Source organism: Zootoca vivipara, chromosome 8 (assembly GCF_965207765.1).
Source record: "Zootoca vivipara chromosome 8, rZooViv2.hap1.1, whole genome shotgun sequence".
Lineage (NCBI taxonomy): Eukaryota > Metazoa > Chordata > Lepidosauria > Squamata > Lacertidae > Zootoca > Zootoca vivipara.
Window position 1 is genome coordinate 78,314,786 of NC_142591.1, and position 27,168 is coordinate 78,341,953.

At 44.8% G+C, this 27,168-nt stretch overlaps 1 protein-coding gene across 1 annotated transcript in view; it reads left to right on the plus strand.

Moving 5' to 3' along the window:
- Positions 1-27,168, plus strand: part of TG (thyroglobulin) — a gene marked incomplete at its 5' end in the record, with an annotated part of 165,695 nt that overhangs the window by 17,088 nt on the left and 121,439 nt on the right. Inside the window, 10 exons of the mRNA XM_088676417.1 lie at positions 3,307-3,546; positions 5,405-5,542; positions 6,764-6,841; positions 7,524-7,636; positions 9,101-9,212; positions 11,067-11,267; positions 15,931-16,134; positions 19,708-19,862; positions 22,158-22,314; positions 24,124-24,348. Of these exons, the coding sequence (XP_088532543.1) occupies positions 3,307-3,546; positions 5,405-5,542; positions 6,764-6,841; positions 7,524-7,636; positions 9,101-9,212; positions 11,067-11,267; positions 15,931-16,134; positions 19,708-19,862; positions 22,158-22,314; positions 24,124-24,348 (1,623 nt within the window). The remainder of the gene's footprint in view (positions 1-3,306; positions 3,547-5,404; positions 5,543-6,763; positions 6,842-7,523; positions 7,637-9,100; positions 9,213-11,066; positions 11,268-15,930; positions 16,135-19,707; positions 19,863-22,157; positions 22,315-24,123; positions 24,349-27,168) is intronic.

Below are 27,168 nucleotides of genomic sequence, written 5' to 3' on the forward strand. Positions count from 1 at the left end.
TGCCTTCATATAATAAGGGCTGGGAATATAGCCTCACATTGTTTTTAAAGAGGAAGGACCAAGGAGTGAACAAGGGATACTCGTTCCTTAGGAATCTCTTCCCTAGTCCTCTGGGGTGTGCTCTGACACAGGATATGTGACAGTTGTGTCTGCAGAGCTATGTACCAGATTAATATAAAGTTTGTGGCAGTCTCTCATCTCCATGAGAACGCTAAGGATATATATCCAGACAGTGGAAACAGAAGGAAATGTAAGAATCTGAGGCCAAATGCCTTTCCCTTTTGTTCCATGAGTTCACTTTGATTGCTATTCCGTTCCTCCTGACTGGGAGTTTAACTAGGAGGATTTCTACATAACAAACATAACACTAAGACCTAACATAACACTAACACTCAGATGCAAACTCTAGATTATATTTTAGAGACTAAGACCTAAAACACATTTCCAATTGCTGCCATATTCGGATTGTTTATTGTTATATTTGATTGTTAATCCAAACTTAATTCTATTGTGTTTTATGCTCGTTTAGTATGGTATGCAAAATTGGTCTGGGACCGTAATATTATATATATATATATATATATATATATATATATATATATATATATATATAATTATTATTATTATTATTATTATTATTATTATTATTATTATTATTATTATACGGCCATTACCCCCATTCGTAAGTCTCTCTCTCTCTCTCTCTCTCTCTCTCTCTCTCTCTCTCTCTCTATATATATATATATATATATACTTACGAATGGGGGTAATGGCCGCGCACTTACGAATGTCTTGACATCCGGGAAAAAACCACGGCAGTTTTAGATAGGGATTTTTCGACTTATGAATTTTTAGATAGGGTTGCTTCGTCTTACGAATTTTTCCGTTTTCAATGCATTCTTATGGGAAATCACGTTTCCAATGGCGCTTTTCGACTTACAAATTTTCCGACTTACGAAGGTTATATGAACACAAACATAACATAATCAACATTTAAAAAGGTTCTTTCAAATCTTCAGACCTCCTTCCTTCCCTCCATGTGTTCCAGTTCTAAATTTTATTCCTGCATCTTTTACTGTAATCTATCCATTATAGACCCAGGTGGGACCCAGGTGGCGCTGTGGTTAAACCACTAAGCCTAGGGCTTGCTGATCAGAAGGTCGGCGGCTCGAATCCCTGTGACGGGGTGAGCTCCTGTTGCTTGGTCCCAGCTCCTGCCAACCTAGCAGTTCGAAAGCACGTCAAAATGCAAGTAGATAAATAGGAACCGCTACAGCGGGAAGGTAAACGGCGTTTCCATGTGCTGCTCTGGTTTGCCAGAAGCGGCTTTGTCATGCTGGCCACATGACCTGGAAGCTATACGCCGGCTCCCTCGGCCAATAATGCGAGATGAGCGCGCAACCCCAGAGTCGGTCACGACTGGACCTAATGGTCAAGGGTCCCTTTACCTTTACCTTTTATCCATTATATAATCATAGTATCCAAAATTCATATTACTTTACAAGTGTCATTGTATTCCTGCCAATGATTTCAACTGTTTACAGGGGTCTCTCAGATATGTTAAAAAATTATTCCAATATTTTAAGAACACTTGGTCTTCCTGGTTTCTGATCTTTCCCGCCAGTCTCGCCATTTCTGCATATTCTATCACCTTGGTCTGCCACTCTTCTCTGGCTGGTACGTCTTCTTCTTTCCATCTCTAGACTAGAAGCATCCTTGTTGCTGTCGTTGCATACATAAACAGTATTTTATTTTATTTTGGTAGTTCCGCACCTATAATACCTAACAAAAAAAGCCTCTGGTTTTTTAACAAAAGTTACCGGTATCTTTTTTTCAACTCTTTATATATCATTTCCCAGAAAGCTTTTAGCACTCCACATAGCCACTATATATGGTAAAAAGTACCCTCTTTCCTTTTACATTTCTAACACACATTTGAACTAGTTCTATACATTTTCGCAATTTTACTAGGTGTCAAATACCAACAGTATATCAAATCAAATCAAACTTTATTTGCATAGCCGACGGGCCATAGCATCAAAAAGACAAACAAACACCAACAAAAATACATTACAAATATGGTTACCAATAAAACCTATTAAACCTATTAAAACCCAAGGTAAAAGCTGGGTTGTCATTCAGTCGATATCCCTCTGTCCCATGGGCAGCAACCTTCTCTCTGGTAGAATGTTCCGGGCCAGTTAAGTGTAGAGTCCAGCCAAATTGAAAGATTGTGAATATAGCCTCAGGAGGATGGTCAGGACAAGGAGAAAGATAATAATAACCAAATAAGCAGGGGATAATAAATAAAAGTGAATTAATAATCTCATTCCTTGAAACTTGGCCTAAATAAAAAGAATAAAATCCTAGGCGGGGGATCCAGGTGACTACACTGTTGTCATTCAAATAGCGGCTCTCAGTCTCCTTGCTCTCTCGATAAATCTGGCAACCTTCTCTGTTATCGAGCTGTTCCGGTCGGCTAGGAGTGAAAACAATTTAGCTTCACATGAGCGGCCCGGGATGGCAGATAGGAGCAGCGTGATGGTCTCATCCCTCAGGTCTTTATATAGGGGGCAAGGCAAGAGAACATGTGACACAGTCTCTACGTAGCCGGATCCACAGGGCCAACAGTATATCATTTTCATATAATTTTCTTTCAATGAACATCAGGCTGTAAACTTCAAATCCTCTTTCCATAACTTTCCCCATGATGAAGATAGCCTCCTGCTTTCCACATGTTTGTAGGTGGCCCACTTGATGGCAGTTGCCTTCTCCAGCTCTCCTTCCCCAGCACTCAGGTTCAGAGGGCGGCTGACAGGTTCTGAGGGCAGCTCATAGGGTTAGATTTAAAGCTAGGACTAGTAGCCATCTTTTTAAAATAAGATTTTATTAAGTCTTTTCACAATACAGTGCAATATAAAACAAAATAGGCTGAACAAAAGCAAAAACAGATAGAGAAAGTCCTCTCTCAAAGGTATGGACCCTCCTAGCTCTCACCTGAGAGCTTCCCTTTCTTCTCTCAGCCCCCCCCCCTGGAGCTCTTCCCTTCGCTGCCTCCCACAATTTGCATTGTATTTCCATTGCGCTGAAATGAATGAGGTGGAATAACATGCTGACAAAGTAAGTTACACAATGAATCACCTAAACAGCATGATTCAACCACGGCGGACAGCGAGGTGAATATTGTAATTTTCAGCGGAAAGCGAACTGCAGTGGAAGGGAGACAACGTTGCGCGCAACATATACAGGGAGGAAAGGAAACCAATGCCTTCTTACACCCGTAACAATACTTTCCCTTTCTGACAGGCCCCGCAGAGTGTGAAGCCACCAAGCGAGACGCCATGCAGTTCGTTAGCAAAGTGGAGCAAATCATTAAGGACTCCAACAGCTCCCACTTTCCTTTTGGGCAGAGTTTTTTAGTAGCGGAAGGCATCACACTGACAGACGAAGAGCTCCTGAGCAATATTTCTCCGTCGGCGAGCATCATGATTTCAGAAGGGTTGCTGACAGGAAGCGATTACGCCATTCGGCTGGCTGCGCAATCGAGTATGTTTGGAATGGGGGTGGGTGGGTGGGGAGAATGGTCTCTGTCAATCTGGTGAAACAGGTGTTATTTTTGGTGGGGGGACCTCAACCTTTGATGGCCAGGTGGACTCTTACGGGAGAGTTAGATAACCACTCTGGCCCTTGGGGGATCTTGGAGAAGCTGGTTCTGGTTTCCCATTTGCCAGGGGGTGAAGGAATAATGCAAAAGATGGCACTCCATGGCATCTCAGGGAAGGGCTGGGAAAGACCTCTTTCTGAAACCCTGGAGAGCCATTGCCAGTTAATGAAGACCAGGACAGCCAATGTGGTACTCTTCAGATGTTGAGGGCTGTTATGTATCTATCTATGTATGTATGTATGTATGTATGTATGTATGTATGTATGTATGTATGTATGTGTCAGGGGGACTCCCTACAGGGAGCCTCCCCCCGTAATCCTGACCAGCACTTCGCCCAGCGACAGCATGAGCAGCAAGTCAGGAGGGGGGAATGAGGAATGGAGCGGATTGGAGAGAGGCTCAGTGAGGTGTCTGAGCCCTGGCAACGCTATGGAGAACAGAGCGTGCAGGAAGGGCTAAGAGATGTGTCAGAGCTCTGGCACTGCTCTGGTCGAGGGTCAGTGGATGAAGGGCTCAGCGAGACGTCGGAGCCCAGGCGCTGCCCCAGCCAGCAAGAGGGGAGACCTCTCCTTCCGGCGCCCAAATTGAGGCACACCCACACGTAGGGCGAAGGGGCGGCGTTTTAGGGGGCCCAGGCTTCTATGCTGGCTGAAAAGCAGGTGGCAGCCATTGCCGGGTTCTGAATCAGACTAGGCGGTCATGTTTTCTGTTATCTCTGCACTGCAAATAGTATGCACAATAAAACTCTTAAAGACAGTGCGGACTGGAGCATCTTTACTCGAGAGTAGCTGCAACAATCCCCTTACAGTATGACATTTTCATCCCACTGTTTTTTCCAAGGAGCACAAGGTGGCCTAAGCACCTTGCCACTGCTCCGCTGAACAGCCTCTCCCAAAACTAGGGGAAACAGCTATTGGGGCTTTCTCAGCTAGATAAATTGGTCTTTGCCACCAGTGTCCATTTTGTCTTGTTTTAGTTTTGTTTCAAATGTACCTGGGTTTTTTTTAAAAAAAAAAACTGGGTTTTTTGCCATTTTGATTGTACATTGCCTTGAGATGATGTTGTAGTAGATGGCAATTAATAAATTACTGTTAACAATGTGTGAGGTAGCAGTTAAAGCATTGAGCCTAAGACCTGGGAGACTTTGGTTCAAATCCACACTCGGCCATTAAGCTTGCCGGGTGACCTTGGACAGTCATGGCCTCTCCAGCTAACCTACCTCACAAGGGTATTGTGAGGATAAAATGAAGAGGAGAAGAACCATGCAAGTCACCTTGCAGAAAAGGTCTCATTTGACCTTGGAGGGAAGCCATGCCACAGATGCAACAAATACTTTATTAGTTGTCCACAGCAGCGGCGTAGCGAGCCGTCGTGACACCCGGGACAGCAAACGATGCATGTGTACAACGTAGAGGGGGATTGCCCCCTGTGACTTCTAAACGGAGCCTAAACGGAGCGTCCGGTCTCCAGGTAGATAGCCCACTGGCGCAGCGTGCCATGCCGTGCCAAGCAGGCTTTTCACCAGGAGGCTGGAGGGACTCGCCTTGGGAGTCGCTGGGTGGGGCGCCGACTGTCACCCCCCATAGTGGAACCCGGGGCGGCCCACCCCCTACGCCCCCTAGCTCCGCCCCGGTCCACAGCTATTTATGAATCTGCAGGAAAGCAGCTTGCTTGTCTACATCTCCATGCCAAATATACCTGCTGAGATTGTGCACTTTTGTTCCTTGTTTTTCTTTGAAGCCTTGCGTTTCTATTGGAGGAGTTCCTACGCATCCCAGAATTCCTCAGGAGAGGCCGTGCGCTTGGGATTTCAGCCTTACATCCCCCAGTGCGATGGGCTGGGGAACTGGCTACCTGTCCAGTGTTATGACAGCTCAGGTGAGAGAGAGGGCGCAAAAACCCAGTGGGCAACACTTAGGACAGCTGAGGAGTCCTATGCCATGGTTGGTGCCTGTGGTCCCCCTTCATTTATTGACCCCCCCAAAAGATGCTGTTGAAGAACAGTTTGAGGAGGGGGTTGGACAGGACTGGCGAGGGGTGTGATATGATGGGGGAGAATTAAGACCTGGACACAGGAGCCTGGAGAGGGTTGCATTTGGCCCTCTGTTCCCCACCCTGGCTAACTTTTCTGTGGTTGGTATATCAGCTATTGTACACTTGTAAGGGTTGCCTCCATGACTCTGGCCCACTTTTTCCTCTGGCTCCACCAAGGGTCGCGGGTGGCGCTGTGGTCTAATCCACTGAGTCCCTTGGGCTTGCCATTCGGAAGGTCGGCGGTTTGAATCCGCATGACAGGGTGAGCTCCTGTTGCTCTGTCCCAGCTCCTGACAACCTAGCAGTTTGAAAACACACCAGCGCAAGTAGATAAATAGGTACCGCTGTGGTGGGAAGGTAAATGGTGTTTCCATCCGCTGTGGCGGGAAGGTAAATGGTGTCTCCATGCGCTCTGGCACTTGTCATGGTGTCCTATTGTGCCAGCAGTTTAGTCCTGCTGGCCACATGACCCGGAAAGCTGCCTGTGAACAAACTCTGGCTCCCTCGGCCTGAAAATCAAGATGAGCATTGCACCCCATAGTCACCTTTGACTGGACTTAATCATCCAGGGGTCCTTTACCTTTTTACCTTTACCTTACCACCAACATGAGGCCCCCAGAAGTTGCTTACAAAGCAATGTGGCCCTCAAGCTGGGGGAAAAAAGATTCCCTGTTTCTGCTTCTAAAGACCAGGTCTTCTTGCTGATAACTTTCACTACAAGAGAATGGAACCTGTAAAAGGTTGCCCCCTGGGACGCTTGGGGAAGTGGAGAGTGCAAAACCAGCATTGCATTTCTTTGCAAATATTGGGGAAGCAGCACATCGTTTGCAGGATTGAGAGAAATGGAGACAAGCCGTGCCTTTGTAATATCAGTTCATCTATAAATACACAAGTTAGGAAAGGATGCTTGTGGGCATAGCAATCAATTGAGACGATGCCGAGGGCTAGTTCAGTGCAATTTATTCCATTATTTCGAACCTGTTGTCCAGTTCCATCCACTGCAATTGAGTGCGCCAGGGAATCTGACTATCACAGATATTAGATATATGTTTTGTTGCATCTTAGGTCATTGCTGGTGTGTGGATGAGAGAGGACGATATATATCAAATTCCCTGGTGACGCGCTCAACACAGCTGCCCCAGTGTAAGTCGTATTCCTCTCTCAGAGCTTTGTCCTTGTCATAGAATCATAGAATTGCAGGGATCCTAAGGGTCATCTAGGCCAACCCACTGCAAGGCAGGAATCTGTACCGTATTTTTCAGTGTATAACACGCCCCCATGTACGAGCCGACCCCTATTTTTTTTTACCACAATAAAATTTTATGGGGAGGAAATTGCCCAAAGTTGTTGAGCTTTTTTTTGGGGGGGGGGTGTCACTGCACCTGGTTGCACACACGCCTCGCCGCTGCCGTAACTACCACGACCAATTGCGGCAGCCAGTCACCAGCAGCCCTTGCCGCAGCAACCATTCACACGCTGCCCATTGGCCCACTCCTATCCATGTATAAGACGACCCACATAAATGGACCAATGCCATGCCTTAGAAATTCCATTGGTAGCCATGAAATGTACAAAGTACATGAGATGTATTTCGTAACTACTACTTTGTTCTGAGAGTCAGTTTCAGTGCAGATTCAAGGAGTATATTTCCCTGTGTCTGAATTTGCAACTACTTGCTGTGGTAATACACTTGGCTGGATTGCATCCTTAGTTTTCAGTCCCTGCAGCCATCACCCCATCTCATGCGGGAACAAGCGACTGACTATGCAAGGTGGTATTCTGACTGGAACTTTCATGACTGAGGAATGCTATTACTTTAATGCAGGTCAGACGCCATGTCAACGCTCCCAAGCGAATGCCTTACTCTCTGGCTGGAGACGGACTGGATTGACTTTTAACGTTACTTCAGCAGACCTGTTTGCTCCCTCCTGTGCAGAGGCAAGTCCAGTAGTGCTGAAACCTTTTTGGATTATTACTTTGGATTATAGATATTATCAGACTGCAATCTGAACTGTGCACATTTACAATCTGAATTTCAGAAAATGCACATTACGTTTCTGGGTAGGGATGAAATAAATTCAGTCCCAATGGTTTGTGGGATGGAACAAAGTGTCCCTCACAATTCACCTCCCCCTTAGCAAATAGTGAAGTCAGGGATAAGCCACCCATTCAATGAACTATTTAGAAGGCTCCTTCCTTCCTTCCTTCCTTCCTTCCTTCCTTCCTTCCTTCCTTCCTTCCTTCCTTCCTTCCTTCCTTCCTTCCTTCCTTCCTTCCTGTGGCAAGCTGTGTCAGTTTGCATTTCTTAGTGCAGAAAGTATTGATCTGATGTGTAGAGATCTTTCCTCTTCTGGATAATTCAAGAAGGTTCCGGAAGCTTCACTGTGTGAAAGAAACAAGCAGAAGGTTCATGATGTTTGGGTTATTCCTTCAGAGAAGCTGAGTACAGCTGGCTTAAACTGGTTCTCTTTTCTTTTCTGTCAAGGTCATGCCAGAAAGAGCTTGGGTTTCACTTTCTCTTTCTATCTCTTTTCCTTCTGGTGTGGTGTTCTGTAGATAGATAGCGTTAAGGTTTTAGACTTATAATAAGTTATTGTACAGTGGAACCTCGGTTTATGAACACCTCAGTTTACGAATTTTCGGTTTATGAACGCCGCAGACCGATCTGGAACGGATTAATTCACTTTCCATTACTTTCAATGGGAAAGTTCGCTTCAGTTTATGAACGCTTCAGTTTATGAACAGACCTCCAGAACCAATTACACCCATGCTTCGGGTTAAGTACGCTTCAGGTTGAGTACTCCACGGACCCGTCTGGAACGGATTAATCCACTTTCCATTACTTTCAATGGGAAAGTTCGCTTCAGTTTATGAATGCTTCAGTTTAAGTACTCCGTGGACCGTCTGGAACAGATTAATCCACTTTCCATTACTTTCAATGGGAAAGTTCACTTCAGTTTATGAACAGACTTCCGGAACCAATTGTGTTCATAAACAGAGGTACCACTGTAAGTTTAAGTTAAGTCTGCTGCAACTGGATTTCTTATTGGACCGTGCCAATCCTGAATTTATTGGATTTGTGACCGTTATGCTCATTCGCCTTCAGTAGCAGTAAATCTCTGCTGGATGAAATATTGATTGCCTCTGGTCTATTTTTGGGGGAATCCTGCAACGTGTTTCAGTTTTTACTCTGCTAACTATACATTGGAATCTGCTCTGGATCAATATTGAGTAGAATTCCATGACAAGCTGCCCATCTGAGGTGGAAAAGAGGGAGCATAAGTGAAAGGGATAACTTTGTTGGACGCAACCCATCATTTCTCAGATAACAGTTCTTAGGTAAATAGCAGCCTTACAGAAGGCTTCTCATTCTGCAACTATAACGCAGCTGCTTTCTCCTAGACTGGTGCCTATGCTGTGCTACAGAAGTCAGAAACCAGGGCTTGGTGTGTGGATCCAACCTCCGGCGAAGCCTTTCAGCAGAGTGACATTGATGCAAATGGCAGAGCTCACTGTAAGCACCTTCCTTACCTTTCCTTCTGCTCTGGGGATGGACGTACCTGTCAATTTCAGTTTATTTGTGAAAATTCTTCAGCATCTCAGTGCACTTTTCTTGTCGGTGTGTTAGGGTTAAAGGTAAAGGTAAAGGGACCCCTGACCGTTAGGGCCAGTCACGGACGACTCTGGGATTGTGGCGCTCATCTCCCTTTACTGGCCAAGGGAGCCGGTGTACAGCTTCCGGGTCATGTGGCCAGCATGACTAAGCCGCTTCTGGCGAACCAGAGCAGCACACGGAAACACCGTTTACCTTCCCGCCAGAGCGGTACCTATTTATCTACTTGGACTTTGAGGTGCTTTCCAACTGCTAGGTTGGCAGGAGCAGGGACCGAACAATGGGAACTCACCCCGTCACGGGGATTTGAACCTGCCAACCTTCTGATCGGCAAGCCCAAGAGGCTCTGTGGTTTAACTCATGCAGGGCTTTTTTTTTTCAACCGGAACTCTCCGGAACTCAGTTCCAGCAGCTCTCAGGTGGGTGCCAATGGCCATTCTAAGAGAACGAGGGAGGTGTTCATGGGGAGTTCCACCACCTCTTTTACTAGAAAAACAGCACTGTATACATGTTTTTTACCAGCAAATCTGCCTAATATAATGCTTTTCTGTATGTTATTCCCATTAAACGGATGCATTTTTATCTTGTGAACTGTTCTGAGACTTGCAGGTAGAGTGTGGTATACATATTTAATTAACGATAATGATAATATTAAGGTACACTGTCTGTCAAGGACCACCTAATCCGGGCATAGGCAAACTCTGGCCCTCCAGATGTTTGAGACTACAATTCCCATCATCCCTGACCACTGGTCTTGTCAGCTAGGGATGATGGGAATTGTAGTCCCAAACATCTGGAGGGCCAGAGTTTGCCTATGCCTGACCTAATCCCTTATAACCTTGCCGAATCACTGAGCTCTTGGGGGGAGTCACTGTTAGTGGTCTCTCCCCCCCCCCCAGCTCAGATGCACAACTCATCTTTATCCATAGCCACGCATTTAGCCTTAGAGGGCTCTTTGGGGAGCATTTAAAGAATATTTGAGAAACAACAACATAAATGTAAATGTCTAAATACATGAATAAGTGAGGAAAATACGTAACATATATATAAACTGTGCGAAAACATCTTAATAATAGACAAAACACAGCAAGTTTAATTGGAAGTCATTTTTAAAAATTTGGTTAATAGATTATAAGTTTGAAAGTTATAGAACAATTGGCTTTTTATGTTTGTTAATTGTGATTTGTCATTGTAATGTACAATATATGCTTGAAAGAGAAGTTGCTGAATTGGAACTCATTACCAAGCTTAAAACCACAGAGCCACCTGGGATGAATAAAGACATCGGATTCTTATCTCATTACGCATGATCAATCTTTCTTTAGCGCCTCAGCCCTTGCTCCCCCCCCCAGGACTAATTGCATTCATCAGCAGTCATTAACAGCCATCTACAGGTTCACCACTCCCATCAGCCCATCACCCATTCCCACCCACCCCACCACCCTCTGTATATATATAAGGGTCTGACACTTCTGTTTCAAGTGTATCTGAAGAAGTGTGCCTGCACACAAAAGCTCATACCAAAATAAAAACTTAGTTGGTCTTTAAGGTGCTACTGAAGGAATTTTTTTCTATTTTGCTTCGACTCAGACCAACACGGCTACCTACTTGTAACTGTATAATATGTGTTTGTATGTAATGTGTTTGTTTTACAATTTTTAAACAATAAAGATACATTATTATTATTATTATTTTAAAAAAAAGCCTTAGAGGGCTCTTTTTCACCATCTCTCTCTCTCTCTTCCTCTTCAAAAGGCCCCAGTTACTGCAATATGCTGGAGTCCAAGGCTCTCTTGCGAGAAATGGGTCGAGGTTACATCCCTCATTGTGAAAGCAGCAGTGGGGCGTTCTCACCCGTGCAATGGACCGAGGACCAGGAAAGCTGCTGGTGTGTCTTTGAGAATGGGGTGGAGGCTCCTGGAACACGAATCAATGGAAAGAAGCTTCCATGCGAACGTGAGTGAACTTGGAAGTCTGGGCAGCTCTGTGCTTACTTTAGAGCAGTTGTGGCCAATCGGCACACTGGGAAATGCTGGCTTGCCTTTTGTGGGTTCATGTGGGAACTCTGAAAATTTAATAATATATCCAGATCTGGATTGGTAGGATGGATGGATAGATAGTTCTACGAGTTCTTATGCTTGGGATTCCGGAGAACATATTGACAATGAGACTCCTCTGTGTGCTGTTTTGTGACTGAAAAGCTAGTTAAGCGGTGCTGGACATGAAATAGGGAGACCTGCGTTGGAAATAGCTTTCTGGGGGGGGGGGTAGCCTTGGGAAGATCACACTGGAATGTCTTCACGGGGTTGTTTAGTGGAGGAGGGGGTGTAATGATGTCACATCCCCTGAGGCCTCAGAAAGTTACAAATGTTGTGTGGCAATGCCCCTCATTCCCCGTGAAATAAGACACAAGACACAATGAAAATATATATACCGAGGACCGGTATAGAGACAGATTTTTACAACAACATATTAGTTTTATCTTTGTACATTGTCGAGCTCTTTTGAGCTTGGACTTCCCTCCCCCCTTCGGTAGGTGGTATAGTTAATTGTATTCACGCATTTTAGAGTTTTATCACTAGCTCTATCACAGAGTTATATCTATATTACAACAACTTTGTAAGATCTAGTTTATGCCCGCCAGAGTCTTTATAATTCTCCTTAGCATACTCCAAAAATTTACTCCATTCTTCTTTGAATTTCGTGTCTTCCTGGTCACGGATTCTGCAAGTCAGGTTCGCCAATTCCAAATATTCCAGCATCTTCACTCGCCATTCCGCAATTGTAGGTACTTCCGTTGTTTTCCACCTGCTGTGGCATACATAAACAGTCTTTGGTCTACTTTCCAGATTTCCTTTGACACAATGAATAGATTTTAAGTGGGCGAATAAGGCCACAACTTTATTGGTTATGGATGTTGAGCGGTATTGGCTTAGGCATTGGAACCTAACCGACTATATCTGACACCAACCCGTGTGTTGGAATCTGGGAGAAATTAACCACCAGTAAGGAGCCCAGTGATGTACATCTACCGGAACCCCTCCTGTGGCCACCGTTGGGGGGTGCCTTAAGGCCCTGACCTCCGCAGGCTCAGGACAAAGCTACTGCCCCCGGAAACCTTTAACGGAATACTTCTCCAAATTCTGGGCAGATGATGATGTAATCAGCCCCCCTTTCATCTTTTATGTAAATTTCCAATGCCTAACCGCCACCAAAGTTGTGACGAATTGCTATGAGGTAGGCGAAAAAACCATCTTGGCTAGCCCAAGTGGGAAAAGTCCTACCAGGCCCCTGGCCAACCAGGCAACCAACCGAAGCCCATAGCAGCGTCGGCCTAGCCTGCCTAGCCTAAAGGGAGGGTGGGTGGGTGATCCGTTCGGGCTGGGTGCAAGGGGGCAAAGAGGCTGAGTTTCTGCCTCCGGCTTGTTTAAAAGGAGGGAAGCCCCGCCCCCGGCCGACCTTATTGGTCGGCCAGGTTTGACGGAGGCGGGAACTCCCCATCTCGCGAGAGTTCAGTCGGGGCCAGCCCACACCACCACCTCCGTGGGGATGCGGAAGTGGTTGAATAGATGCTTGATTACATTTTAGTCCCAGATCTGCTCTTAGAAGCAGCTGGATGAATCTGTGCCTACAGTCAGAGGAACTCCAGCAAAAAACCATCTGGCCCAGGAAGCTGTTATTCGCTAGAAGGCTGTCAGGTGACCCTTCCCTGGATCCAATAGGGACATGCCAGTTGGTGGCTCTCAGGGCCAATTCATATATATATGTATAGCAGAACCAAATGATAAAGCTTTTTCCTGGACTGTACTACTTCAGACTACAGGTGAAGGTTGATGTGGTCAAAATGTTCTCTTACCCTCCAAATCCCTCCCCTCGGTGAGAAGAGCCCAACCTAACCTTCTCCTTGCTATGCTATTTTCCCATTCTATGCATGGCACAAACTCCATCCTTGGATTAAATGAATTCCAATATAACCTTCCAAGCAATTATTTTAACTTGCATATTATCCTCAACAGACGACATAGACCCCTTTGTAAGCCCTATAAAATCTGATTGCAGTACAGACTTATGAAGGTACTTAAATCCATACCCGCCAACATTTTCCCAATGAAAATAGGGATACCCTATTCCATTATTATTATTATTATTATTATTATTATTATTATTATTATTATTATTATTATTTTGTATCCCGCCCATCTGGCTGGGTTGCCCCAGCCACTCTGGGTGCCTTCCAACATAATATAAAAACATTGTTGTTGTTGTTTAGACGTTTAGTCGTTTCCGACTCTTCGTGACCCAATGGACCAGAGCACACCAGGCACTCCTGTCTTCCACTGCCTCCCGCAGTTTGGTCAGACTCATGCTGGTAGCTTCGAGAACACTGTCCAACCATCTCGTCCTCTGTCGTCCCCTTCTCCTTGTGCCCTCCATCTTTCCCAACATCAGGGTCTTTTCCAGGGGGCCTTCTCTTCTCATGAGGTGGCCAAAGTATTGGAGCCTCAGCTTCACGATCTGTCCTTCCAGTGAGCACTCGGGGCTGATTTCCTTCAGAATGGATAAGTTTGATCTTCTTGCAGTCCATGGGACTCTCAAGAGTCTCCTCCAGCACCATAATTCAACAGCATCAATTCTTCGGCGATCAGCCTTCTTTATGGTCCAGCTCTCACTTCCATACATCACTACTGGGAAAACCATAGCTTTAACTATACAGACCTTTGTCGGCAAGGTGATGTCTCTGCTTTTTAAGATGCTGCCTAGGTTTGTCATTGCTTTTCTCCCAAGAAGCAGGCGTCTTTTAATTTTGTGACCACTGTCACCATCTGCAGTGATCATGGAACCCAAGAAAGTAAAATCTCTCACTGCCTCCATTTCTTCCCCTTCTATTTGCCAGGAGGTGATGGGACCAGTGGCCATGATCTTGGTTTTTTTGATGTTGAGCTTCAGACCATATTTTGCGCTCTCCTCTTTCACCCTCATTAAAAGGTTCTTTAATTCCTTCTCACTTTCTGCCATCAAGGTTGTGTTATCAGCATATCTGAGGTTGTTGATATTTCTTCCGGCAATCTTAATTCCGGCTTGGGATTCATCTAGTCCAGCCTTTCTCATGATGAATTCTGCATATAAGTTAAATAAGCAGGGAGAAAATATACAGCCTTGTCGTACTCCTTTCCCAAAGGAGTATATAAAATATAAAAACATAAACCCAGGTTATGTCCTTGGCTCAGGGGTCACATAACTCCAGACCCTCCAACATTTCTCTGATGAAAATAGGAAAATCCTAAGGAAAAGCGAAACATTCCACGATCAAATCAGAAACTGGGATGGCTTCTGTAAATCCTGGACTGTTCCTAGGAAATTGGGACACTTGGAGGGTCTGTAAATCTGTTGGGTTTTGGAAACAAGTTTATGGGTTCTCCTGTAATTAATCTGAAGGTTCGTTATTCCAACACCAAGAAGCCAAATTTCCAAATCCTATTCATTTGCCCGTTTTGACCAAGGTTTTATTTCCATGATCTGCAATTTTGAGCGTAACTTGAGGGTGGGAACACAGGCTGTCAGCAGATGAGACAGCTGGGGTGGGAAAGAACAATAAATCCATCCTCTTTATCACAAGAGGCATCTTAAGATAGAGGAGTAGTAACTTGGAATGCCCATTGCGTCCAATGAGGTTTCCATTAAACTAATCAGTTCCATATGACGGAGATACCCCCGATGGTCATTTTGCTCTTTGCATCTAGCATAGTTGGGGGCATCCAGCATTTTTTTTCTTGCTGTACATGTCAGGGATTTTAACGCCACGTATCTTAGTTCACATACCTCCACCCACATCCCTGCTCGCTGTGCACATTTGCCGGGAGAGGAAATTAAGGGAGTCTTGATCTACAGATGCAGGGAAATGGGATGGAAAAATTATACGGTGGCTGACTAAACCGTACCACTGCAGCCTGCAAAAGGATAGGTGGGAGAGAGCATGCTTCTGAATTCTCTCCCACGGATCCTTGCAAGATGAAAGCTAGCATGCCAGGGAGACATGTTCCTGATGAGCTGTCTCATTCCTCTGCTACCTTTTTTGTTTGTAAGGGATTATCTTCTCACATGGAAGAGATTTCAAAAACGCTATGCCTGCAGGAATGTGCAAGAACTGAGAGTTGCTGTAAAAATTAACAGGACTTTTGCCCTCTCATACACAATTTTAAATTGTAAAACACCCTGAAGATAGGGTGAAGCATGTTTATCATCATCAGTGTCCTTTTTAAAAATAAAAAATAATTGCTGTTTTCTGTGTTTTTTAATTCTTTTAAGGCATTATTATTTTATCTTGTACATCACCTTGAGATTTACATGTGGAAGGTGATTAATACATTTATAAAAACAATAGCATTCTTGTTCATCTAGTCTATCTGTCATAAGCTTGGATCACAATGCATGGTGTAATTTTTGGCCTTCGCCTGTTAATAAGGCAGTGTAGGATTTGTCCTGTGCATAGTCAATCCTTTTAGGAAATCTGATTGCATTTCTCTCAAAGTATGCATTTGGTCTGAATTCTCGCTGAACGGCTTCGTAATTCGATTTGAGACAACTTGTGTGTAACTGCTGCTGCTGATGTCCTTCCTAGGTCCTCGGTGCCGCCTGCCTTTCGATGCCCCTTATGTCACCAACGGTGGCATTTTCTGCAGTGTCTCCGATGACGCTCCGACAACTCAGAAATGCCGAGTGATTTGCTCTCCAGGTTTCCACAATGTCAGAGAAGAGATGCTGCTCTGTGATATGGAGACTCGCCTCTGGCTAGGAGAACCAGCCCATTCCCAGACCTGCCAGAGTAAGTGCAAAAGTTAAGCGTTTGCTGAGTTGGCCAGAGGTTCTGCTGGGCTGTGGCTATGGCCATGAAAAAACTAGATTTTAGTCCATTGGGTAGGGTTTGTTTTGTAGCCATAGTCATGCTCCCATTCTTTTTTGATTGCGCTGAGGGGGTTTGTGAGATTCTGGAGCAGAGACCTGTCAGGAGTGACCATGGTCCACTGGTACCAAATCGTATGGGAAACAGCCTTACTAGAAAAGCTAACCAACAGACTGAAACTGACAGAGGGACAAATAAAAGAGGATGCCTTCACCCTGGCAGCGGCGGAGCATATGCCTGCGTTGCCCAGGGCGGACATACTCCCAAGAGGGGCGGGGTGCGGAGGGTGCCCTCCCAGACGCAGGACAGCCGCTCAGGTGCACAGAGCGGTGCGCACACTATGCAGCTGGGGGCGGAGCAAGCCACCCATGGCAGATATTCGTGGTGCCGCCCGCCCGCGACTCCCAAGCCTCCCCCAAGCTATCAAAATGAAGGGGGAAGGGGGGATTGCTACCGGCAAAGCGGCACAGCTCCCCCCTTCCCCCAACGGCTCGGGGTAGGCTCATAGCTGCCAAGTCTCCCGTATTCCCCGGGAAACCCCCATTTTTCCAGCTGTTCCCAGCCGAAAAAACGATTTTTTTTGTTTCCCCCCAGTTTATTCTGGTGCGGCGGCCATTTTAGAACTGGGCGGAGCATGCTCAGAAGCGACTTTTGATGCTGCTGTGCCCAGTTCCAAAATGGCTGCAGCGCAACTTCTATTAAATCAAATTATTTGATTTAATAGACGGAGCTTTGATTTTAGCTCAGAATACAAGATATTTGTAATCTTAAATAATTCATGCCTTATGCTGGGAGCTATATTGGAAATTATGCAACAAATTGGATGAAGTAAATAATGTTTATATACAGCAGAAAGACAATGATTGGAAGTTCTTTAGCTTCTTAACTTTTCTCTCTCTCTTTTCTCTTTTTTCCTCTCTCTTTTAATTCCCTTTTCTATTCCTTTTGCTTTATTCCCCCCCTCCCCCTTTCTCTTTTTTGCTTCTTGATTAACATTTCAGTTTGGACAAAAAAAAAGATATTTGACAATAATCTTTGTATTTTTCTTTATAAACTTTAATAAACATTATTATTTTTAAAAAAGAAATTATGCAACTAACTGAATGCAGTTTTCATTGTTTTAAGTTGTTTTAAAATTAAACTCTGTGAGTAAAACTTTTGAGCCATATTTTTGGACTGGAGATTTTCTATTTCAATGTAAGAGTCAGTTTTTATTCACCCAGCAGCTTCTGCAAGCATAACATTAATAATCACAACAGACTAGCCTCTACTGCTTAGAGCAGGCATCCCCAAACTGTGGCCCTCCAGATGTTTTCGCCTACAACTCCCATGATCCCTAACTAACAGGACCAGTGGTCAGGGATGATGGGAATTGTAGTCCAAAACATCTGGAGGGCCGACGTTTGGGTTTGCCTGGCTTAAAGTAACACTGAATTCAAGTCCCATTGATTTCTGTGGGTCTACTCTAAGTACGACCTAAGCCTTGATCCAGCCCACTATCTTTTAAGATTGCTCCCTTTGCTAATGTTTTAGAAGTCTACAGGAGCAGATGGAAGAGGAAGCTCTGTTGCTCCAGCCTGATTTTCGGATGTGGCCCAATATCCTTAATTGTTCCCTCTGCATTTAGTACCTCCACCTTCCAAATGAACAACATTGTGGAAAACCAGAGGATTTAATAAGGGTCCCTTTGGGTCTGTAGCTACTCCTGAACTGCTGTGGGAGGGACGAATGATTAGCCTGTGGCCTCCAAAATTGCCAATTCCTAAAAACCTCAACCCCTCCGTCCTCAATGTGTTTGCCTGAAAGTAAGTTCTACTGATTTCAGTGAGATTTGCTTCCAAATGAGTGAGCTCTGGGCGAATCTGATGGAGGTGCTTATTCTGAGCTAAACAGATGAGCACCAGATGTTTGAACTTGGCAGCTACTGTCAGTTCACGTAATCTCCAGAATTCGGTGACTTCTGTATACAGATTTATTTTTACTTTTCTTCTTCTGCTGGAAGCAATTGGTTCTCCAGGTTTATTGCCAGCCTTCCCGGCCACTTGGCATTCTGAGATAATAAAAGCAAATATTGGGGAGGGTTTGAATCTTGGCACACACCACTAACCCTTCTGGCTGCACGTGATGAACCATCTGGGCATGTCGACATTCTTGAATAGAGAGGAGTTATGACCCGCATATAACAGCAAAATACATGCGTTTTGCATTTGCATATCAGGTTAAATGGATTTCCCCCTCCCATGCAGTTTATCTCCGTTCAACTTTTGACTGTGTTTGTAACGAATCTACCTTTAAAAGGTATGAGAACAGAACAGCCTAAGATGATCTCTTTTATAGTTCCGTCCTCTGCATCTTTACTCAGAAGCAAGTCCCTCTGTGTCCCACAGGGCTTTTGCTAGGTACAGTGGTACCTTGGTTCTCGAACTTAATCCGTTCCGGGAGTCCGTTCGACTCCTGGAACCGTTCAAAAACCAAGGTGCAGCTTCTGATTGGCTGCAGGAGCTCCCTGCACTCAAGCGGAAGTGGTGTCAGAAGTTCAGCTTCCGAAAAACGTTCACAAACTGGAACACTTACTTCCAGGTTTGCGGCATTCAGGAGGTGATTTGTTTGGCAGCTAAGCCGTTCAATAACCAAGGTACGGCTGTTCTTAAAAGAACTTGGGACATAGGTTCATGTACAAATTAGCCTTAAATGTGCACAGATGTTTAGATGCCTCTGGAGAAATTATGGGTTGGATCCAACCAAGTCAATCTGTCTGCTTGCACAATGTGATTTCCTCTTCCTCCTACTCTGCCACCCCCAAATTGGTTCTGGGTCCCCCTCCTGACCCTCTGGAGCATTTTGGGGGGTGATGCTCATAGAGAGAGGAGTGGGAGGTGAAATTCCGCAGGTGGAAGTCCTTTTGGTAATAGGATGACATTACTGGGTGTAACCCTCAGATCGTGGGCAGCTGGATTCTTAGCACTAGGGATGAACGAATCCATCAGTGTTGGTTTCTCCCAGTTTCTCATTTTTTTCAGCCTAAAGTTCACTTCCCCACATTTCCACATTAGTTTACACATTAGTCCTGGTGAAAATTAATCAGCTTTATGGTGCAAATATCTCCTAAGGTGCACAGGTTTGCATGTGAAATGCCTTTGTTCCAGCATTAGATATGGATAATGAGAGAGAAGGTGGGTTTTGTCTTAGTCACTCGATGCTAGTCCTGTCTGAATTCTTTGCTTCTCTACCCCCCCCACCCCCAATGATGAGGAGATTGAAAAATGTATGTAAAATAATAATAGAGAGAACAGGCGATGTGTCTGAGTATTTTGTATAACACTGGTTTCCTTTTACATAGTTCTGGTTACAGGTAGGTAGCCGTGTTGGTCTGGATCGAAGTAAAATAAAAAAAATTCCTTCAGTAGCACCTTAAAGACCAACTAAGTTTTTATTTTGGTATGAGCTTTCGTGTGCATGCACACTTCTTCAGAGTTTCCTTTGTTCTCCTTCAAGGGCTCCAGCCGTTCCAGAGCGTTCAAACGCAAACCCACTTCCAACTCATCTTCCCTCCTGAGAAGACCTGTGGTCCAGACTTTTCCAGGTTGCTAGGGGCATTCCAGATCTTTATTCTGGATGAGATGAAGGCCCGTGGCTTTTGTCATATTCAGGTATTCATACCTTCTTCTTCTCTGGTGATCACTCATAGCTGAGTAAGATTGTCTTCCATAAACACGGTTTTAACAATGGGTCTGTAAGTGACTGTGGAGGCCAATTCTGGATCCACACGTCCTTCCACAGTGGGGACATTGGTTTCCAGGCGGGAGCTTATCATGGTGTGGATTTGCCAAGCGTGCCTTCTTCTTAGCATGTTTTTCCCTTGCATCCTGAGTTCAAGCATCTTCAAAGCCCATGACACCTTGGGTAAAGGCTGTTCTCCAGTTGGAGCTCTCGCAGGCCAGTGTTTCCCAATTGTCGGTCTTTATACTACCTTTTTTAAGTTTTGGCTTGAGAGAGTCTTTAAACCTATTTTGTTGACCACCAGCACCACACTTACCATTTTTAAGTTCAACATAATGATAATGATAATAATTCATAGCAGCTTTCCAAGGCGATCCAAGAGTCAACGTATTTATTTATTTAATTTATACACTGCCCTTGATTCAATGATCACACACAAAATAATCCAGGAATCACAAAGCGGTTTACAGTATAAAAACACAAAAATACATACAGCTACATAATAACAAGCAAAATAACCCCCCTCGCCCCCAATTTAAAATGCCAATGGCCTGTGGGGGGGGGGGGGAGAAGAATACTTTTGCCTGGTGCCTAAATATATGTACTGAACATGCCAGGCCAGCCTCAGTGGGGAGAGCATTCTCGAAACGGAGCCACCACAAAAAAGGCCCATTCTTGTGTTGCCGACCTCTGGGCCTCTCATGGAGGAAGCAAAGGACTTTGGGTAATTATTGCAGGGCCCAGGTGCGTTCATATGGGGAGAGGCGATTCTTAAGGAATTGCAGTCCTGAGCTGTTTAAGTTTTATAGGTCCAAACCAGTGCTTTGAATTGCAGCTGGAAACCAATTGGCAGCCATTACAGTCAGTCCAGGATTGAATTTTGCACAACAATATCACACAGACCCCTAGTTTCCTAACTGTCATAGGAGACTCCTAACAACTCTCAGCCCCCTTAGCAAACGGCAATTCCCATGGCTCTTTGAGGGATGCCATGAATGATGTGATATAATCGTGCTTTAAATAAGTGTGGATGTGAATGGGTCAGTGCGCAAATAAACTAATATCACCCTTCCCAATATTCAGTGAGGAAGGGCCTCATCGTGTCTAATTTGGTCCTTAGCTAAACATTTCGTAGAACCAACTTTTGTCAAGTTCGGCAGTGGAACCAACTAAACTTTTGGGGGCATTGTGAAATACATTTCCACCCCTCTTCCTTTACATCTGCTGTTCCAGAGCTTGGGATAATTAAGAAAACAAATGTGCACCGGAAAACCTAGCTCATTTGGGCAGCTTCAAAAAATGTAGAAGGATATAGATCCCAGCGTGTTATGGTCATTATATTAAAGATTGCCAAGACACATAAAAGGTTTTCCACTTGGCCTGCCTTATTTTAGCATGTGCCTTGTTTAGTGCTTCGGAATTCATGGGGAAGGCTGGTAGGATTGTCATCTCGCCCTGTTTTGGCTAGAACTGGTTCAGCACCCCATTCATTCCCTCCAGCTGCTTCCTCAAATGGGTGTAGTTTTAGACTACAACTCCCACCATCAGACCCAGCCAGCAAACTTGCAGGACAGCCTTCCGCAACCTGTTGCTCTCCAAAGACCGACTGGAGAGACGGTCAGCTGGAGCCTGCCCTACCTGGCCCTTGCTCCGCCCCCCAGCCAGCAGCCGATTGGCTGAATGGGGAGGGGGCGGGGCCACTGCCAGCCAGCAAGGAGGGGTGTCACCTAGGTAGGCGGTAATTATGGATGAGCGGTAATTATTCCATAAAGAGGGATTTGCTCTCCTTTGGTAGGAAGTTGCAAGAGCAGCTTGTTTACATGTTGCAGTGGTAGAAAGCACTGGAGTTTTCTGGTGTTTTTGTCATATATCCTAATTTACCATATGCGAGCAGAGCATAGTGGGAACAAGCAGACTCCCACAGTAGGCAGCCTAACCAGAATCCTGCATCCATTTCCCAGAGCAACTACGCTCCAACTGTTCTTCCGTCTTCCTCTGCTAAAAACCCACTGTCTTAAGTCTCTCTCTGCTTCTGTCTCTCTCTGTTCAAACTGTGACAGGGAGAGAAAAAGACCACTCAGAGCCATCAATCTCATTTGGTTAAGCCCTTCACCTCCCATTATTTGCTAGGTAGGCAAAACCACCATGATCTTACCCATTTGTGATACACCCAGCAAGTGAAAAAGTCATGCATCAAAACAATTTGGCTTCTTCTTCTTTTTAAGGTAAATGATTTTGGACACCTGGTGTCTGTTCCTGTCTGCGATGATTCTTCTGTGCTGGTACAGTGCCTTGCTGTTGACCGTCTAGGAGTGAACATCACCTGGAGAGCTTTTCTTGAAGAAGTCCCAGCTGCTTCACTTCCAGATTTGCACAACATTGGTGGGTTCAGCTGTTAATGTGTACCGTTCTTCCAAAGTGATTCCGGTCTCCCTATTCATAGACGTGTGCTAGAAATCTGCCAGGAAAATTGTGAGGTTGTTTATTATTATTTTTTCAGTTTCTCCCTGGAACGAGTGGAATGTTGAGGGGGGGACGGGACGGGACTGAAATTTGACACTGCAGAGGAAAATCTGGTTTAACTATCCAGTTGGGACGGAATCGCGCTTAAATATGATCATCACTGAGGGTTTTTTCCTCCTCTGCTCTTTCTAATTGGCCTTTAACAAAAATATAACTAGTTCCACATTCCCAGAGGCATAAGCTACTGGGATGGGAGTGGCAGGACTGGGAGGAGACCCAACAGTATGAGCACTTGTAGTGTATAACATGGGGAACAGGGCCACCAGTTGGTGGTCTGGTGCACCTGACAAAGTGAAGTCACTGTAGAAAATGCAGAGCTAGAAGGACCCTATGGTCTTGCACAAGCAAAAGACTATCCGTCCATTAAAAGTAATAGAATCACAGAAATGTAGAGTTGGAAGAGACCCCGAGGGTCATCCATTCCAACCCCCTGAAATGCAGGAATCTAATGGCAGATGGCCATCTAATCTCTGCCTAAAGACCTCGAAGGAAGGAGAGTCCACTGCCTCCCGAAGGTGTCTGTTCAACTGTTGAAGAGCTCTTACCGTCAGAAAGTTATTCCAGATATTTAGTCAGAACAACTTGTGATTTGAATCCATTGGTTATGGTCTTACCCTCCAGAGCAGGCATCCCCAAACTTCGGCCCTCGAGATGTTTGGGACTACAATTCCCATCATCCCTGACCACTAGTCCTCTTAGCTAGGGATCATGGGAGTTGTAGGCCAAAACATCTGGAGGGCATAGCTGCCAAGTTTTCCCTTTTCTCGCGAGGAAGCCTATTCAGCATAATGGAAAATCCCTTTAAAAAAGGGATAACTTGGCAGCTATGCTGGAGGGCCGCAGGTTGGGGATGACTGCTCCAGAGCAAGAAAACAAGCTTGCTCCATCTTCCAGGTGACAGCCCTTGAGATAAATTCCAAGTGGCCATAAATTCCAAGTGTAGCTTCCTTCATACTAACGCTACTGCCTGGATTAGGTGCCAGACCCCATCATCAGCTCTGTCATTCTCTTCCCAGAAATTTTGCATGCGTTCATTTTCCATTTTGGAATCCCCTGGACTTCCCCATTTTCTTAATGAGGACCAAATGCAAACATCTCCCAAAGCTGGCTTGGGGAGGAATGATTATGTGTAGTATCCAGTTCTGCTATCTATTTGTGTTTACATTTATGCATCTGGACTGGATTATGTGGGGAAGCAGCTATATGTGTATGTTTGTGTGTATCAAGCACATCCTATGTGTCAAAAAGCAAGTGGTGTTTAGACATGTATTGAATGTTTGTTTTGGAAGTTCCTCTGGACCACCATGAGGACAATCTGAGTCTGTTCACTGCCTACACAAAGAATTATTATCAAAATATCATAAACAGAAAATGAAGGAATAAAAATCTTGGTGTCCTATATTTCCATATGGTGTCCTATATTTCTTGGTGTCCTATATTTCCATATGGTGTAATGATTTCAAGGTGAACGGAACTCAACTGTTGATTAGACTTTTTATCTTGTTTTCTGAAATCATTGCATTGGGGTCTCCGAGTTACAAATCCTGCTGTCCATATTTTTGTCTACGGAAACCTGTGTTGCAAATGGTACAGAATATCGAGCCCTGATTCTCTACCCCCCCACACAACCTCTCCTTTAATGCCCTGTTGTATTTCATTTCCTTATAGAAAGAGCAATGGTTGGGGACAATCTCGCCGGGCGCTTTGAGGCACTGGTCAAGAGTGGCGGCTTTGTCCTCCAATTGGGCCCTGAGCAATTCCAAGCAGACACGTCCATTAGTTTCCCCGGGAACGACAATCTTGACACATCTCCTGAAGTCCGCCTGGGATGCAGAAGTGGCTTCCGAAAGGTTTTCAATGCTGGAGAAGTTGCCCCAAGTCTCCAAGGATGTGGTATGGTTCATCTTCATTTCTATCTCTTTGTTTTCTTAATGTGTTGCAGTTATCAATCACTTCTGAGCAAAGTTCAGGAACATTTCTTCTCTGAGCTGTTTCCTTCTTCTGCTTCCCAGAGGTGCAACTGACAGATAAACGCTTAAATAATTTGCTACACACTTTATTTGTAAGTGCTTAGAGTTCAGGCCCTTCTTCATCCAAGAATAAACAGAAAGGTGTCCAAGACTTTAGATTCTTTTTTTCAAGTCATTTGCTGGCTGCAGGCCATTTGCTTTGTTTCCACATAGCAGCCTTCAGCTTTTCATAATCCATACTTTAAATATATTAGGAAATTAGCTTTTCGCAAGCCCAAGGAGAGCTGTGTTCTGCTTTAGTGCTGTAAAGGCAGAGGCAGTAAACCCAGTTGTGCTTGTTGCTCGGATCAGCGAGGAAGCCTGACCCAGAAGCTCATATAAAAGGAGGGTAGTCAGATGAGAAGACGGGGTTCTTGCAACTTCAGCAGTCATGCAGAAGAAGCAATTTGAGCTGCTGTAGCCTATCATGCAAATTCCCTCTTCAGGGACAGACTTGGATAATACCGTATGGTGTCCTGAGTGAGGACAAAATTTGGTCCTACCCCCAAAATTTCCTATTTTCACAATAATTCCTTTTGGCAGCATTGTTTTTTCGTTTTTTGTTTCTTTAACTTAAATCCAGCCAACTGTCCAAATTTTCCTATCTCTTCTATGGCTTCTGCAACACTTTCATTGGGATTTTCAGAAGTTAAGACTAGATCATCCGCAAAGGCCTTCAATTTAAACTCTTTTGCACCTACTTTAATTCCTTTAATTGTTTGGATTTCTCTAATTCTATTCAATAATACCTCCAGGACCGTAATGAATAATAACGGTGATAATGGGCATCCTTGTCTAGTGCCTTTCGTGATTTTCGAAATATTCTGTTAAAACATTATTTATTATCAATTTTGCTCTTTGCTCAGAATATATCGCTTCGATTCCATTTAGGAAGGATCCTCCCACTCCCATCGATTCCAGGTTCTTCTTCATAAACTGCCAAGAAACATTATCAAATGCTTTTTCTGCATCTATAAACATTAATACTGCAGGCTTATCTATCCTGGTCTCCAGATATTCTATTACATCTATAATATGTCTAACATTGTCTTTCAATTGTTGACCAGGGAGAAATCCTGCTTGATCCCTATGTATTATCTCATTCATGGCAGCATTGTTTTTTAATGGATCTTCTCAGTTGGTACTTGTATAAATATAGGTGGTTCTTCTTCTTCTTCTTCTTCTTCTTCTTCTTCTTCTTCTTCTTCTTCTTCTTCTTCTTCTTCTTCTTCTTCTTCTTCTTCTTCTTCGCTCCCCCAGCTTGGTGCCCCTGAAGGGAAATCTCCTGTAAACCCCCAATCTAGCACTGCCCTCTTATTGTTGTTGTTTAGTCGTTTAGTCGTGTCCGACTCTTCGTGACCCCATGGACCATAGCACGCCAGGCACTCCTGTCTTGCACTGCCTCCCGCAGTTTGGTCAAACTCATGTTCGTAGCTTCGAGAACACTGTCCAACCATCTTGTCCTCTGTCGTCCCCTTCTCCTTCTGCCCTCCATCTTTCCCAACATCAGGGTCTTTTCCAAGGATTCTTCTCTTCTCATGAGGTGGCCAAAGTATTGGAGCCTCAGCTTCACGATCTGTCCTTCCAGGGAGCACTCAGGGCTTATTTCCTTAAGAATGGATAGGTTTGATCTTCTAGCAGTCCATGGGACTCTCAAGAGTCTCCTCCAGCACCATAATTCAAAAGCATCAATTTTTCGGCGATCAGCCTTCTTTCTGGTCCAGCTCTCACTTCCATACATCACTTTTGGGAAAACCATAGCTTTAACTATACGGACCTTTGTCGGCAAGGTGATGTCTCTGCTTTTTAAGATGCTGTCTAGGTTTGTCATTGCTTTTCTCCCAAGAAGCAGGCGTCTTTTAATTTCGTGACTGCTGTCACCCTCTTATACACAGTGATTAAAGGTCCAGGCTATCATATGTAAGATGGTTAGGGAATATTGCCTGGCCTACTCTGACCATAAGAAGAGCCCTTTAGCTGAATCAGGCCAAAGGCAGCTCACCTAGCAAAGCAATCTTGTTCTCGTTGTGGCCAAACAGATGCCCACAGGAAGCCCACAAGCAGGGACTGAGTACCATAGCGCCAGGAATGCCAGCTTGGCTTGTGACCGCGGGCCATGGGTGCCGTGCAGCATGCATGGCCCTGGCACCAAAATTTGTGGGTGCCCAGCCCCTTCATAGGGAATTTTCTGGGTGCTTAGGCACCTAGAGCCCCAGGGAGTTGGCACCTAGGCATAGCACCTTCCCCACTGTTTCTGACCAACAGGTAATAATAATAATAATAATAATAATAATAATAATAATAATATACCCTGCCCATCTGACTGGGTTGCCCAACAGAAATACAAGGGCACAATAACAGCAAACATTAAAAGCTTCTTGAAACAGGGCTGTGTTCAGATGTCTATGAAAATAGTTGTTTATTTCCTTGACATCTGATGGGAGGGCATTCCACAGGGTGGGTGCCACTACTGAGAAGGCCCTCTGCCTGGTTCTCTGTAGTTTCACTTCTTGCCATGTGGGAACTGCCAGAAGACCCTCGGAGCTGGACCTCAGTGTCCGGGCTGAATGATGGGGGTGGAGATGCTCCTTCAGGTATACATGGCCAAAGCCATTTAGGACTTTAAAGGTCAGCACCAACACTTTGAAGTGTGCCTGGAAATATACTGGGTGCCAATGTAGATCTTGTAGGATCAGTGTTATAT